The 17,066-nt window shown below is 38.3% G+C and overlaps 1 protein-coding gene across 1 annotated transcript in view; it reads left to right on the top strand.

Moving 5' to 3' along the window:
* The window catches only part of LRIG3 (leucine rich repeats and immunoglobulin like domains 3), a 40,297-nt gene extending 26,419 nt beyond the window's left edge, over positions 1–13,878 (top strand). Inside the window, exons 9-13 of the mRNA XM_032221742.1 lie at positions 7,288–7,608; positions 8,536–8,817; positions 9,023–9,475; positions 9,679–9,840; positions 13,284–13,878. Coding sequence (XP_032077633.1) covers positions 7,288–7,608; positions 8,536–8,817; positions 9,023–9,475; positions 9,679–9,840; positions 13,284–13,483 — 1,418 coding nt within the window. The 3' untranslated portion in view covers positions 13,484–13,878. The remainder of the gene's footprint in view (positions 1–7,287; positions 7,609–8,535; positions 8,818–9,022; positions 9,476–9,678; positions 9,841–13,283) is intronic.
* Positions 13,879–17,066: the final 3,188 nt, after the last annotated feature.

Below are 17,066 nucleotides of genomic sequence, written 5' to 3'. Positions count from 1 at the left end.
AAGAAGTTGGATTACTTAGTGCATCTAACAGTAAAATATGATGGAGAAGTTGAAGATGTTCATCAAATGGAAAAAGTGGCGGTTAAAATCCAAAAAACCGAAGAGGAAAATGAATATAAAGAAATTAAAATTGTTGATATTTATGGTGATTGGTTTGTTTCTGAAAACGGAAAGAGTGGAATACTGAAAGAGGAATTAAATGGAGGGGAAACCTACCCCAGATGGGAAGATACAGAAAAGGAAAAAATAAAAGAATTTATGGATTTAAAGAGAGAAATCTTATTAGCAATAGTTTTGATAACACCACCAACAATCAAAGATAAGCTGATTAAGGAAACAGAAGAAGGGCATCAAAATTACATGAGAGATCTTATAAGCAAAGAGTTGCTAAGAGGAGTCCATACAAAGCTGATTAAGGAGATGACTAGAGGACTGACGCAACAAATGGCAGAAGATATGACACTGTTTTGTTACTGGAAAGATACAGGTTGCTAGATGGAAGAATATAATTTAAAACTAGCTAAACTTAGCGAAATTTAGTGATAATAGATATAGTTAAATAAATAATTGATAATGATAATAATGTATACAATGTGTAGTGTTATGATAAGTAATAACTGGATAGGAATATTAAATGGTACCCCTGAAAGGAAGATTAGAAACCCTTTTGGATTATATATAAAGGTTAATAGTAATAAAAAAAGAATTAAGTTAGATTCAGTTAAGTCTTGATTACTGGGGGGGGGGGGAATGATGTGATGTAGGATATAGTCAAATAAAGGAGGGATAATGATAATAATAGTGTGTGTGTGTGTGTGTGTGTGTGTGTGTGTGTGTGTGTACAATATAAGGAAATGAGATGTAAATTATAAACAGTGATTTGTAAAGAAGGATAGAAAACTTCGTTATTAAATATTATGGATGTTTAGCTAGAATAGGACATAAGGATTTAGTGTCAATGGAGGATTTTAGAAATAGTAAATGAAATGCCAGTATGTGGTTATATATTAAATCTTGGTATATTTTATGATGAAGGACGTTTAAATAACTATAGTCAGATGAAAATGGAGGTATGATGATGGTAACATGCATAAATATCTGAGTTAAAATACTTGAGTTAATATGAATTATGTTTGATGACTGTGGAAGAGATGCACGAAAGTCTTTTGTAACCAACTGATACACTTTCTAAGTATGTAAAAAGGAAGATTTTGTGTTGTGTTTGTTTTGAAAATAAAAAATAAAAAAACTTAAAAAAAAAATAGGCCATTCCTGTTACATTTGCCAATTCCATTTTTTCCAATGATGCCTACTCTCGCGTTGAAATCGCCAAATAGAATCAGCCTGTCAGAGCGCTTCACGGATGAAAGTAGGGCATCGATATCTTCATAAAACTTGTCCTTTGCTTCATCCGGGTTCAACATTGTGGATGCATAGGCGCTGATCAGTGTGGCTTGCTTTCCTCTCAGTAGTGGGAGATGCAGTGTCATGAATCGGTCGTTCATGCCCTTGGGGAGGCTGGCAAGTTTGTGGACAAGATGATTTTTAACTGCAAAGTCAACAAAGGAATAAGAACAAAGGACCACAGTTTTTTATATATATATATATATATATATATATATATATATATATATATATATATATATATATATATATATATATATATATATATATTTTTTATTATGTTTTTCATTCTATACAATCACATATTTACTGTGCTTAATCAGGGCATATAACATTGAATAATAAACACGGCCCTCACTTATATAGAAAATGCCCCTTATAATACAAACCCAATATACCACCTTGGCCCACCATACACACTCTTTCAACCCCCTCCAACTTTCATTCTTCCTTCTCACACACCCCTCTACGCCTACTTCCCCTCCCCTTCTTTCTAACCCTAACCCTATCACTCCCTCTAATCCATTCCCTCCCTCCCTTCTCCTCCTCCTCTCTCTCACCCTCTCCACCCTCCTTCTTCTTTCACTCGACTCTTTCCTTCGGTATATTTCTATTACCTTCCAGTATATTCGGTTTGTTCTGTTTTCGCACTAACATTAAAAAGCCACAGTATACAAATGCAATCATGGAATTTAACACATATTGTATTTCCCCCCTCCCCCCTCCCCCTAAATCCCCACCTCCCTTCCCTCCCCCCGACTTCCCAAAGACCATACGTGGTATAACTTTTGGACAATCACAGTCTAAAATATCTCTACATTGAACTCAGCTTCTTACTGTTACCCAAATTTTAAACAATTTAAATTGTTACTGATACTAAGCATAAGCTATCTGGAGTTTCTTAGTCCCATATTTACTTTTTATGTAATCAATCCATTTTTTCCAGTCTCGTTTATATCTCTCGTTTGAATGTTCTTTGAGATATGCTGAAATTTTGGCCATTTCGGCTAAGTTCATAACTTTCAAAGTCCATTCTTGAATTGTAGGTAAATCTTTCTTCTTCCAATACTGCGCCACCAAGAGTCTTGCTGCCGTTATTAAGTACAGAACCAAATTAGTCTCTAGTGCTGTAAAGTCAATACATATACCCAGTAAAAACAACTGGGGGGTGAATTTTATCCTTCTTTTGAAGATGTTTTGCAGGATCCACCATATTTTTATCCAAAATGCCTTGACATTACGACATGTCCACCATATATGGAAATATGTAGCATCAAAAGAACCACATCTCCAACATTTAGGTTGAACATTTGGATACATAGAGGCAAGCTTTTTAGGATCTAGGTGCCATCTATAAAACATCTTATAAAAATTTTCTCTCAAGTTTTGTGCTTGTGTAAATTTCACATTTCTTACCCAGATTCTTTCCCATGTTTCAAGCATTATTGGTTCCTCAATATTCTGAGCCCATTTTATCATACAATCCTTAATCAGTTCCGTTTCAGAATCCATCTGTATTAGTACATTATATATCCTCTTTATATGCATTGAGCTTTGATCTCTTATTTGTTTAAACAAATTATCCTCAACTTTTACAAAGCCAATTTTTTGATCTGTTTTCCACCTAGCCTGTAGTTGACCATACTGAAACCACGTTTGAACTACCTTCTCTTCTTTAAGTACCTCTAAAGATTTTAGTTGCAACACCCCTCTTTCTGAAATAAGAAGTTGTCTATAGGTGGTTCTATCGTGTTTTTGTTCTACGTTCATATTTTCAATTGCATGTCTAGGAATTGCCCACATGGGCAATTTATCATTTAATTTATGTTGATATTTTTTCCAAACCCGCAATAAAGCATTTCTTAAGATATGATTTTTAAATTTCTTATCCATTTTTTTGTTAAATAACAGGTAAGCATGCCAACCATATAACAAGTCATATCCCTCGATATTCAAAATTCTGTCATTAGTTAGATGGGTCCAGTCACTAATTGCAGATAATGCCACTGCATCGTAGTGTAATTTTAAGTTAGGTAATTTCAATCCTCCTCTTTCACGTGCATCTTGCATTATTTTCATCTTTACCCTCGGCTTCTTTCCTGCCCACACAAATTTGTTGATACCCTTCTGCCATTCTGAAAGATTCGCATCTCTTTTAAGTATTGGTAACATTTGAAAAAGAAATAAAAATTTTGGTAAAATGTTCATTTTTACTGCCCCTATTCTACCCAGCAAGGACAAATGCAGTTTCTCCCACCTTTTCAACTCCAACTGTATACTATGCCAAAGTGATTCATAATTATGCTTATATAATTTCCCATTTGAGATTAAAATATTAACTCCAAGATATTTAACTTTTTTAACTACCTCACATCTTAGCATCGCCCCCAGTTCTTCCTTCTGTTTGATAGTCATATTTATAGTTAATATTTTGGTTTTTCCTAGATTTATTTTAAATCCCGAGACTTGACCATATTGATTGATCGTGTTCAATAAGACCCTACTAGATTCCTGCGGTTGTTCCAATATTATGACCAGATCATCCGCAAATGCGCGGACTCTGTATTCTTGCTGTCTAATCTTAATCCCTTTTAGACCGCCCAAGCCCCGTATCTTATTCAGCAGTATTTCCAAAGTTATAATAAACAATAATGGGGACAGAGGACAGCCCTGTCTTGTACCTTTTTCAATTTGAAAGGAGTCTGTCAGACTTCCATTGACAATGATCTGGGCTGTTTGCTGCTGATATATTGCACCAATTGACCGTAAAAAGCCATCTCCTATCTGCATTTTTTGCAATGTCTTCAGCAGGAATTGCCAATTAACTCGATCAAAGGCTTTCTCCGCATCCAAAAATATGAATGCGGCCGGGATTTGATTGTTCTTTCCCAGGTATTCTAAAGCGTTAATAATTAATCTAACGTTGTTCTTCATCTGTCTGCCCTGTATAAAACCAGTTTGATCGGTATGTATCAATTGTTGAATTACCACCATTAGCCTATTTGCTAATATTTTAGTAAATATTTTATAATCTACATTGAGTAATGAAATAGGTCTATAATTTTTTGGCTGGGTAAGGTCTTGGTCTTCTTTGGGTATCAACGATATGAACGCAGTCTTCCACGAAGGGGGCACTTTCCCTCCCGATTGAATTTTATTGAATAGTTCTCTGAGGGGTTCTACCATTTCTAACTGTAAATTTTTATAATAAACAGCTGTTAAACCATCTGTGCCTGGTGCTTTCCCTAACTTTAATTGTTTAATTGCCTGCAGAATTTCCCCAGAGGTTATTGGTTGATTCAGCTTATGCCTATGTTCTTCTCTAACTAGGGGGATTTTCTCTTTATCTAGGTATTTGTCTATGTCTATGTCCTTAATTTTATCCCCTTTATACAACTCTGTAAAAAATTCCCGAAATACCTTTTGGATCTCTTCCTGTTGAAACACTTCCTTCCCTCTGTAACACAATTTGGATACATTTCGAGCTTTCCTTTTTTTTCTAATCTGATAAGCCAACCACCTACCGGGTTTATTTGCGTTGCAGAAAGTATTATGTTTAGCATATAATAAACTGGTGGCTACCTGGTCAGAGATCAGCATATCAAACTGAGATTTTAGTATAGAAATTGTTTCCTTAATCTTTGTATCTCCTGGATTCAATGTTAATTCTGACTCTTTCCCTTTAATTTCCTCTTCCAATTCTTTTCGTTTTTGCCCTTGTTTGTGTCTATGTATTTTGTTTATATTCATTAATACTCCTCTCATATACGCTTTGCTTGCATCCCATACATATTCCATAGATGTACCCTTATTCATATTAAGAACAAAATATTCCGATAGCAATTTTTTACAGTCATTAACATACTTTTCATATCTAAATAAGTTTTCATTCAACCTCCAGGACCTTCTTGCCTGGGCTACCCTTCCCAATTCCATCCAGACTGGATTATGATCTGAAAGAACTCTCGCCATAATCTTTGTCTTCTTCACCCTGCAAAGTAAATCATTTGTAATTAGTATAAAATCAATCCTTGAAAGAGATTGATGTCTGTTGGAAAAAAAGGTAAAGTCATATTCTTCTGCATGCCTCTCGTGCCAAGCGTCTCGCAATTCAAAGTCGTCCAGCATGTCAAAAAAGTGTTTGGGTAACTTAGCTCGGAATTTGGTGTTCGGGCGAGATGTCTTCTTATCTCTTTTGGTGTCGATCACGCCATTCCAGTCACCCAATATTATACAAGACTCAAAGTCCCACTGAACTAATTTAGCATGGAGATTTCTATAAAATCCATCTTGTTGTTGATTAGGAGCATAAATTCCCAAAAGTAATGTCTTTTTCCCTTCTAAGATTAAATCTAATGCAATATATCTTCCAAAGGGATCTGCTTCAATTAGCTCAGCTTTAATGTCTTTTCTTAAGTATACTACTATGCCGTTTTTCTTTTCCATGGCTGAAGTCGCATAAATATTATGGATGTTTAGCTAGAATAGGACATAAGGATTTAATGTCAATGGAGGATTTTAGAAATAGTAAATGAAATGCCAGTATGTGGTTATATATTAAATCTTGGTATATTTTATGATGAAGGACGTTTAAATAAACTATAGTCAAATGAAAATGGAGGTATGATGATGGTAACATGCATAAATATCTGAGTTAAAATACTTGAGTTAATATGAATTATGTTTGATGACTGTGGAAGAGATGCACGAAAGTCTTTTGTAACCAACTGATACACTTTCTAAGTATGTAAAAAAGGAAGATTTTGTGTTGTGTTTGTTTTGAAAATAAAAAATAAAAAAACTTAAAAAAAAATAGGCCATTCCTGTTACATTTGCCAATTCCATTTTTTCCAATGATGCCTACTCTCGTGTTGAAATCGCCAAATAGAATCAGCCTGTCAGAGCGCTTCACAGATGAAAGTAGGGCATCGATATCTTCATAAAACTTGTCCTTTGCTTCATCCGGGTTCAACATTGTGGATGCATAGGCGCTGATCAGTGTGGCTTGCTTTCCTCTCAGTAGTGGGAGATGCAGTGTCATGAATCGGTCGTTCATGCCCTTGGGGAGGCTGGCAAGTTTGTGGACAAGATGATTTTTAACTGCAAAGTCAACGAAGGAATAAGAACAAAGGACCACAGGTTTGTTGCTGAGCAGTGTTAGTACTTTCTCTGCCACTGCACCAACCACTTCAGCTTACAGCTTCATGGTCCCATACTAACTGGCATAGCCAGGTTTTAAGGCCAGAAGAGAGGGGACAGATCTCTGGCAATAAGATGTTCCAAAGGATGAGGGCTGCAGCATAAATGGCTCTTCCCCTGGACCCCATCAGCAAAAATACTTTGGCAGTTCATGTAACAGTGGTATGAGCCACCCTAGGGCCTTCAGAATTATGTGTGCTTCCAAATACTTGTCAAGGGTAGCTCCATGTAGACCATATTGTAATAATCTAAATGGGAGATGACCAACTAGTCTTTCTCTCTGTATCAATGCAGCTTCCCCTTCTCTATGCTTTTAGGTTAGTGGGCAGCCAGCTTTTCAATAAGTAGCTATGTGATTGAGCATGCTATGGAAAATGTAACTAATTTCTTTTAAACCATACAGAATGTCTTTGTATATAAGTATACAAAGAAGGTTTGTGAACTTAATGGATCATATTTCTGAGCAGAATATGTACAAAAATTTGACATTTTTTAGATCAGCAATTCCTAACCAAATTATAGAATTGATTTAGACAAAGATTAGTAAAAGAATTGGTTTTTAAAAGATATGTGCTACATAAAATTGACTGTATCAAGTCTGATCTCTCACTTTTTCTGATGGACAAGAAATTGTGTGGTCTTATTCAATGCTATTCTTTTTTTCCCCTCTCTCTTTTTAAATAGATGATTTTCCAAAGCCACAGATAACTGTCCAACCTGAAACTCAGTCAGCAATCAGAGGCTCCAATTTAAGTTTTATATGTTCAGCTGCCAGCAGCAGTGATTCCCCAATGACTTTCGCATGGAAAAAGGATAATGAATTAATAAGTGATGCTGAAATGGAGAATTATGCCCATCTTAGGGCACAAGATGGTGAAGTGATAGAGTACACCACCATCCTTAGGCTGCACAATGTTGAATTCAGTAATGAAGGAAAATACCAGTGTGTCATATCCAATCACTTTGGCTCATCGTACTCTGTCAAGGCTAAACTTACAGTGAACAGTAAGCATTTAAAATATACTTACATATTACGGGCTTCCGGGGCGGGACCTTTAAAATAACTAGAGCTCCTCATATTATAGCTCCCAGCATTCCCAATACTGGCTATTCTAGCTGGAGTTTCTTTATCTGGAAATAACTATTTAGAATATAGTTGCTCAATTGATAACGAGGACCAAGGTTTTTAACACTATTTCTTTCTGAGCTCTTATGCTTCTGCTCTCATGACAGAATTAAATGAGGCTTTTTTATAACTGAGAGTGCAGTTATATAAAAACATTGTAATTGTTAGATCTGCTTGACCTACTCTGGTGGGTCTTCTCAAGGAACCCTATGAATTTAAGAAAAAACAGGTGGCAACAAGAAGATTCTCAGATGACATCCTCTCAGTAAAATCGTCTCTCTAGGGATGCTACCTAATATGTATTTGTTTGCCTATTTTCATTTTTAAACCTATGTTAGTTTGTTTTTGTTGTTTATTTATCTTCCAGCATCAGTGTTCTCTAAAAAATTCACAATAAATATTAAAAACGATAAATAAAGCATTAAAGATCAGCAAATTTATAAAGCTAAGTTCCGGTGTAGTACCTGACATTAGGCTAAAAACTAGAAACTGCTAGTTTCAGTCCTACCTTAGGCATGAAGCCAGCTAGATGACTTTGGGCCAGTCATGCTCCCTCAGCAAGGGCAAACCACTTCCAAAAACATTGCCAAGAAAGTTGTGTGTACTTCTTGTGGCAATTACCAGGAATCAAGACTGACTCAAAGCCACAAATACAAAAGCAAAATACAGAAAAATGGCCTGAGAAAAGAAGACTTTTTATTCCATTCTTTTGGGAATTGGGAATCAGTTGTGACCTCCCCTGAAACAATTCATGAGAAATCTTCATTGGAATCATTCTTGATACATAGATTTGTTCTTTCTTATAGTGCTTCCATTGTTTACCAAGATGCCCATGGATCTTACAATCCGTGCAGGGACAACAGCACGGCTAGAGTGTGCTGCTGTTGGTCATCCTATGCCCCAGATTGCTTGGCAGAAAGATGGTGGTACTGACTTCCCTGCAGCACGCAAGAGACGCATGCATGTGATGCCTGTGGATGATGTGTTTTTTATTGTGAATGTCAAAATTGAGGATATAGGTCTTTACAGCTGCACAGCTCAGAATACTGCAGGCAGTATTTCTGCAAATGCAACATTAACAGTATTAGGTAAGAATATCATGTCCCTCTAAGCTGAACACTGGTAATTTGGTAGCTCACCATTTTGTTTTTGATAAATACAGCTTGATACACATAGTGTTTCTTTATTAGACTTGATCTATTATTTCAGTACATTTGCACATAATTGTGCAATCTATGATTAAGATTCTAGCCTGATAACTTTTATGAGTTTACTGACTTTATCCATTTTCAGAAACACCCTCCTTTTTGAGGCCCTTACTGGATCGAACTGTGATGAAAGGTGAAACAGCAGTCTTGCAGTGTATTGCTGGAGGCAGCCCATCTCCTCGGCTGAATTGGATTAAAGATGATGGCACTTTAGCAGTGACAGAAAGGCATTTCTTTGCTGCAGAAAAGCAGTTGCTTATTATTGTAGACGCAGACTTTGAAGATGCTGGGAAATACACATGTGAAATGTCTAACACACTTGGAACCGAGAGAGGCAACATTCGCCTGAGTGTGATTCCTACTCCTACCTGTGATTCTCCTCAAAATGCTGCCCTGTCTCTCGATGATGATGGATGGGCTACTTTGGGAGTAGTGATCATAGCTGTGGTGTGCTGTGTGGTTGGCACATCCCTTGTGTGGGTGGTCATCATATACCACACGAGAAGGAAAAACGAAGATTGTAGCGTCACAAACACAGGTGAGTAAACTAGAACTTGGAACAGACTCTCAAAGATGTTTGTGGTTACCCTCCTGAAATTTTCCTTGCAGAAATATTTGTGTATTTTGACTCAAATTCCAAAACATAAATAATTTTTGAAACTCATCCTTCTGTAGTTCATGTAAAATACTTCAAAGAATTCATCCACTAATAGTTTTGTGCATGTACATTGATTATCACAGATGAGACAAACATACCTGCAGATATTCCAAGCTATCTGTCATCCCAAGGAACTTTAGCTGAAAGACAAGATGGATATGAGTCATCAGAGAATGGAAGCCAGCATCACTTTGTACAGTCATCCCCCATGGGTGGATATTTCTTTCAACAGAGAGAAAGCAATGGTAAGGATTTAACAGCTGTATGCAATTCACGTGGGGATTCATTCCAATGTAATGTGCTGCAGAATTGCAGCTTAAGATCCCACCACTGTTGTTCTTTAACCAAATAAATTGGACAATAATAGTTTTATTTTACTATTTCTAAATTTCTCATCAACTGTTTTGATGAAGGATTGCCTTCTAACTATTATTGGCCCAAAGATCTCCTAATATTATATATCCAGATGTTTCTTGTTTTACAGTAGTGCTGTTCTGTATATCTTCTTGATAGGTATGTTTTTTTCCAGCTGAAGAACATTTTTTCCAGCTGAAGAATGATTTGAACATTCTTGTTAGTCTGCATATTACTTCATTTTTAGTTTTCACCTAGACCCATGTTTTTCAACAAAAATCCATATGTCAGGGTTCTGACCAATGCCCTCATAAAATTAAGAGTCTCAAGCCATTTAGCAAGAAAAATCCAGTTGTTTATTAGGAGCATTTCAGCACGACCTAAGTGAAGCCAGCTCTGACGTCACTCAATTCGCGCCTTGCCTCTGACCCTGTTTCCCCCACGTCCCAGAGTGTGTCATCAGTCACATTCCCCAGCAAAACAATTTCATGGATCATAGAGGTCACTCCCTCCAGCCATTACAGGTCTCCGTGTGTTTGACTCCAGCCGACTAGGCTGTTTCTTGTTTTGACTGAGATGTTAATTCCTTGGTGCAGCTGTGAGGCGCGATTCCCATCCTCTTGCCTATAGCAACTCGAGCAGGTCAGGAAAGCTTCGTGAGTTGACATTCGGCTTCCCTCATTTCCTGAAGGCAACCTATGCAAAGCAAAAACATTTTGAGTACAGGTGTATCATTTAAGGGTGTGATTCCCACACCCAGGTTTGGTTGGTTTTTTTTTCATGGAATCGGGCTATGAAGCAGTCAGCTTGGATGTTTCTGCTCTTTACCCAGGACGCCTCTGATAGAGGATATCTCCCTCCACTTGATTAAGTATTGGAGTTGGCCCCTGTGCTACCTAGAGTCGTGGATGTGTTGCACCTCATAATGGGTTTGGCCCCCTATGACTACTGGATCTGGGGGCTCATGGGGTTGTGGTCTCAGGGTCGATCCAACCACATGTTTTAAGAAGCTGCTGTGGAATACTGAATGTATTCTCCCCAGCAGTTGGGGCAGCTTCAGTTGCACTGGGACCAAGTTGATAATCTTTACTGTGGGGAGTGGCCCCATGAACTTAGATCCCAGCTTCTTGCTAGGAAGCTTTAGCCTGGGTATTTTGTGGATAGGTAGACCTTCTTCCCCCACTTGGAACAAGTGTTGTGAGGCTCATTGTTTGTCTGCCTGTTGCTTATAGGACTGTGCTGCTTTAGCTGGCACTTTCTTGATATTTTCCCATGTCGGCTTTAGTGTTGACAGCCAGTTAGTCATACTGACTCAGGAGCAGGGTTTCCTTGGGTATTCTGGCATTGGGACTAAGTCCATATTGCTTACAACCTTGAAAGGGGTTAATCCCATGCTACTGTGAACAACATTATTGTAAGCAACTTCTGTGAATGGCAGAAGGTCCACCCAATTGGACTGTTGTTAGTTCACATAGCACCTCAGGTACTGTTCTACCATGGTGTTAAGCCTCTCCGCCCTGCTATTGGCACTCATATGAAAAGCCAAGTTAAGGCCCTGGGATGACCCAATGGACCACAAGAACTCCCTTCAGAACGTAGCCGTGAATTGGACTCCTCTGAGATGATTCTGCATGGTACTCCATGCAGGTGGTGGATGTGCTTCAGGAAGAGTTTGACTCGCTGGTGGGCTGAGGGTAATCCACTTCAGAGTATGGTGTGCCTGCTTGGAGAATAGGTCAGTCACAGTCCAAATCACTGTGTTCCCCGCCCCCTCCCTGCTCTTTGGCAGCTCAACTATAAAGTCCATTGTGATTTCCTCCCATGGTCTTGGCTCTGCCACCTGTTGCAGCAACCCAGGGAGTCTTCCTGGTCTTTTCATACCTTGCCTATGGCAATTCGGGAGCAGGTCAGGAAAGCCTCCTGAGTTGACACCAATGCTAAAAACAGGTTGCTGCGCGTTATTTTTATCTGCAATACTAGCTAAGGCCTTACTGTTGACAGAAAAGTTCTGTTTTTTTCACAGTTGTGAAAGAAGAAACAGAGCTTATATTCCAAGATATTCTCTAAAGATTTAACCTAACCCGAAACTTAAACCAGCGTTCTCAGTTATGATCTTATGAAGCACATCATGGACAGAAAGAGGATATATTTCATGTCAATAGTTTGTCTATCCCTAGCTAAAATCCCTGTAAAAAAGAAAAGATAGGTTCCCCCCTCTATATGCACACATCTGGAGAAAGAATATTTCAGCTGTGTTCCAGGCACTACCTCGAATCTGGTTTATTTCAGGTTTTGAGCTAGAATTTCAGCATAATATAACTTTAGATTTTTGTCACATAAAACACTCTTTTGCATAATGATATTTTTCCCTCATAATAGGGATTCCTCAGATTTTTTTGAAGAGCTGCCTTGGATAGTTAGGATAGTTTGCAGGAATTTAATGATTTTCCCCAGCAGAATCAATTTGATATCCATCAATAGAATGTTTAATTTGTGGTCAGAAAATATAAATGAATGGAGAGAGTGTTTTACTAAAAATTTGGAAGCCTCTAAGATTGTGACTGGTAAACGAAGCTGTAACTCGGCATACTCAAGCTGCTTTGTATTTGGTTAGGTTTCTCTATGCAGGTAATTTTTGAGTTATGAATGTAATGGAGCCTGCCAATTACGTACGAGGAGTTGTTAATTGGAACTCATTAAATGAATGAGCCCCATCCCTCCTCTCTCCAATGCATTCGTTAATCAAATGTATGGGTCATTAAAAGCGCATGGGTACCTCTGGAGTGGGGAAGACCATGGGAGGCCTAGTGCAGGGACAAGACCACTACATCCAGACACCAAAAGCCATCTCCCAACCACTGAGTGATCCCACCTTCTTCTTCTCTTGGGGTCCCAGGCTGCTTGGGCCTTTCCTTCCCACCCCACCACCACTAGGAACAAATGTGCAGGAAAATGATAGAAGAATCTGCCAAAGATTTGTGAAATCTAGGCAGGTTCAGTGCTCCTCTAAAGCTGTCACTTTCTCCAATGCAGAGCAGGAGAGACCAAGCAATTCCACAAGGCAAGTTTGTGGTGATTAAAAAAAAAAGAGTAAAATCAGCCTGTCCAACTTTATGAGAACTTACTTTTTTTTTCACAAGAAGTTGATCGCTGTGGTGCGGCAATATATAACATTGGGACCTGGTCGTAAGTATTTTTGACAGGGATGTCATAACTTTGAACATTCGCTAAGTGAACATTCATAACTTGAGGAATATCTCTAGAAAGATGTTTTGATTTGAAAAAAAAAATCTGAAATCAAAGGAGACTGGTAGATGCCATCTCCCTTTCAAAGGACGTTGTCATACAGATAGTTGTAGTGAAAATGACTTGCAAGGTGTAACAGATCCATTCTTATGCCATTACCTGGGAACTTCAGGAAGCCTGCATTTAAAAGAAAATTTATGTAGCCCAGAAATGTTTGAAACATACCATACAGGTAATTTATATTACATGCATGTTTCCATCTTTTTTAGTTTTAACAGTCTTCAGTAAAATTGTAATTTTTTTTCCTGTTGGTTTTTTTAAGGCAGCAATTCAGAGCAAAGAATAGCAAACGTGGACCTTTATAATTCAAGCTGCTTAAAGAAAAAAGACCCATATATCCATTCACCTGAAGATCCTTTTGATCAATACCTCAGTATCTCTAGAATACACATGCCAAGTAATAAGTTGGTTCCTTCTATTTATCCCCCAAGTGAAGAGAATGTAATAAGAAGCTCACATCTAAATGTAGACACATGTGGATTTAAGAGAAATCAAGAACTCTCTTCTGTTATACCAAGCACCACTTTCATGGGTATGTTTTAATGGTTTTCTCGTCCACCCTAACCCTTCAGAATCCTGGGGTGTAATCCATCTGGTCCTGATTTGAACTCGTCTAAGGTAGACAGGTGCTCACTTACCATTTTCTTCCCTATTTCAACGTGTTCCTAATCTGATGTTTGTGGTTCTGTTTTTGATAGGTTGGACTGTTTTATCCCTTTGTGTAAAGAGAGATGCAAAAAAATGAGTTAAATAGTTCTGCTTTCTCCCTGTTGCTTGTCACCTTCTTGCCACTTTCTCCAAGCAATGGATCAACTGTTTCCTTAACTTTTTTCTTGTTTTTAACATTTGAAGAAGCTTTTTTTGTTATTTTTTACTTTTGTGGCAAGCCTTTCCTCATTGTGAGCCTTAGCTTTCCTCACTTCATCTTTACAGGCTCGGGCTATTTGCTCATATCCTGCCTTAGTTATGTCCCCTCTTTCCACTTTTTATACTTATCTTTTTTCTCTTTCAATTTGTCAGAGAGTTCGTTATGCAGCCATGCTGGTTTCTTTTGGGAGCTGTTATTTTTCTTCTTCATTGGTATTGTGCTGGACTGGACTTTTGTAATCTCATTTTTCAAAATTTCCCAAGCTTTTGAGTTGTTTTCCCCTTGAGGATTCTCATCCATGGAATTCTTACCAAGCTCTCTCTAAGTTTATTGAAATTAGCTCTCTTAAAGTCCAAGACTCTAGTTTCACTTTGTTCTACTACTTGTATTTGCATAATGTTGAATTCCAATATTGCATGGTCACTTGCCCCCAGGGTTCCTGTGGCTTCAACACCTTCTATCATTTCCTCTCTGTTAGTGAGAATTAAGTCTAATATGGCTGATCCCCTTGTTCCCTTCTCTACTGTTTGGGAAACAAAGTTGTCTGTTAGGTTTCTTAGGAATCTGTTGGAAACAGATTATTTCAAAAGGAAACTTTAATCAAGCAGGATGGAAACCATTAGAAGCAAAGCAGCATCTGAAAATCTTTAGGCCATGCAAATGGGATTAAGCTGATAATGACCCCTCCCCTTTGTCCGAATGCAGATTCTGACCAATACACAAGTGTGAAGATGCTTCCTTAACTCTTCTGCCCTGGGAGTCAATAAAGCACACGTTTCCATGGCTATCTCTAGTTAGACATGAAAGTTATATATCCCACATGGCTATCATAAACATCCCACCAGAGATGTTGGGACCTTCAGTCTCCCGGTGACAGGAAACCAGTTGTAAAGTTGTAAAACTCAGTTGTTTCAGATGTAGCTAATGATTTAACTCCGAGGCTCCCGTCCTCCCAATTGAATGGCAGTATCACTTTTAGGGATCTGACATTAGCTCTCTTAAAGTCCAAGACTCTACTACTTGTGTTTGCATAATGTTGAATTCCAATATTGAATGGTCACTTGCCTCCAGGGTTCCTGTGGCTTCAACACCTTCTATCATTTCCTCTCTGTTAGTGAGAATTAAGTCCAATATGGCTGATCTCCTTGTTCCCTTCTCTACTTTTTGGGAAACAAAATTGTCTGCTAGGTTGGTTAGGAACCTGTTGGATCTTCCACTTGGTGCAGAGTTTGTTTCCTAGTTGATGTCAGAGTAGTTAAAATCCCCCATTACTATTATGGTGAGCTTCCTACATATCTTAGTTAGCTGACTAGCAAAAAGTTCATCTACTTCCTCTGCTTGGTTGGGTGGCCTGTAGTATAGACCTATGGCAATGTCATTTCCCCCCCCAACCTTTAATATTGACCCAAATGCATTCAAGATAGTTCTCATCATTGTTGTGTTCTATTTCTGTAGAGATGTAGCTATTTCTTATATATAGTACAACCCCACCTCTTTTATTTGGCCTATTTCTTTTAAATAATTTAAATCCTTCTAGCTATATGTTCCATTTGTGGGTTTCATCCCACCAATAATGGGGTGGAGCGGTCTGAGCCATTTTTACGCTGCAATTCATGGCGCGATGGCCTTCCTTTCTGCAGCGGAAGCATGTGAAAGGCTTGGTTTTGCTGGCAAAGCTTCCTTTTCCCTCACTTCTGGGGCGGAGGGGGGCTTTTGGAGCTGCTGGGGGGGATTTCTCTGCTTCTCCCTCTTTCATGCATTGAAGCCTGGCCAAATCCAACTCAATTATCTGGTTTATTTTAATTTATTTTGGATAGAATCTTTTTTTAAATAGTCTAAGACAATTAAAAAAAAGAATCCACACACAATAAATTGAAGTAAACCATTTTAAAATATTCTACACTCAATACTTTTAAGTAAAACTTTTTAAAAAATTCTATGCACAATAAATAAAATATTATTTTAAAATACATTAAAAAAATAAAAGAAAAAAACCCGGGTCACTTACCAGCAGGCAGAATCAGCACCACTCCGATGCGATGGATCCAACTCCGATGTGATGGATGGAAGCAACAGGGAACAGGCAGGTAGAGAGGCAGCAGGAACAGGACTGGGCATTGTATAGGACAAATGGTGATAAGGGCAAATTTTTTAATGATGGACCAGCTAATGCCCTTTTCATATGAAAACTGGCATATTTTAGGGGATTGGAATGGAGTGACTATATCAGCTCTGGATAGAACATCCATCAAGGGGATTAAACTCCCACAGGGTAAATTATCAAAGACTTTCTTTGAGATGATGAGCAATCATACATGAACCGGTGGGGAAAAAAGGCTTAAAAAAAAAAAGCTTCTGGCAGGAGAACTGGTTTGGGGGTATGGCCAGGCTACCATTACTACTGGTCCGTTCCACCAGATTTTCACTACCTCTTCTGGTGTACCGTACCATACCGGGAAGAACCCACCTCTGATCAGAATGCATTTCTTACACAAGAACAGGAAGCTCTGGGTGAGGCCCAAGAGGGGGCATAAAACCAAGGACTTTCAGCATCTCTGCCTCTTTTTTCTTCTTCATCCAACATCTTGAAGCATGTGATCCCCCTTTTCTGTTCAGGAGCTCAAGCCATGTGATCATGTTTACCATTAAACCATTTTTCCAAGCAGCCTCCGTGTCTTTTTCCCCACTTGGAACTGAACCCAGAAGGACATTTCTTCCAACAATTTGGCACTAAATTACAATTTTCTAAATTTTCATTTTAAAGCATGGAAAAGCTTGGGAAATATGTGTATGCCTGCATGTGTGTGAGTGAGGGGATCCTTCTCCCAATCAGAACTGGATCTTGCTTCCTCTGTATGTTTTACCAAGAGAGCCTGGATGAAAAAGTGAATGAGAGAATGTAACCAGCTAGGAAGAAAAAAAATTGTTGTTGTTTTTTGTCCC

Source organism: Thamnophis elegans, chromosome 7 (assembly GCF_009769535.1).
Source record: "Thamnophis elegans isolate rThaEle1 chromosome 7, rThaEle1.pri, whole genome shotgun sequence".
Classification (NCBI taxonomy): Eukaryota; Metazoa; Chordata; class Lepidosauria; order Squamata; family Colubridae; genus Thamnophis; species Thamnophis elegans.
The sequence above is the reverse complement of the archived record's forward strand: the minus strand, read 5'-3'. Positions and strand labels throughout refer to the sequence as shown.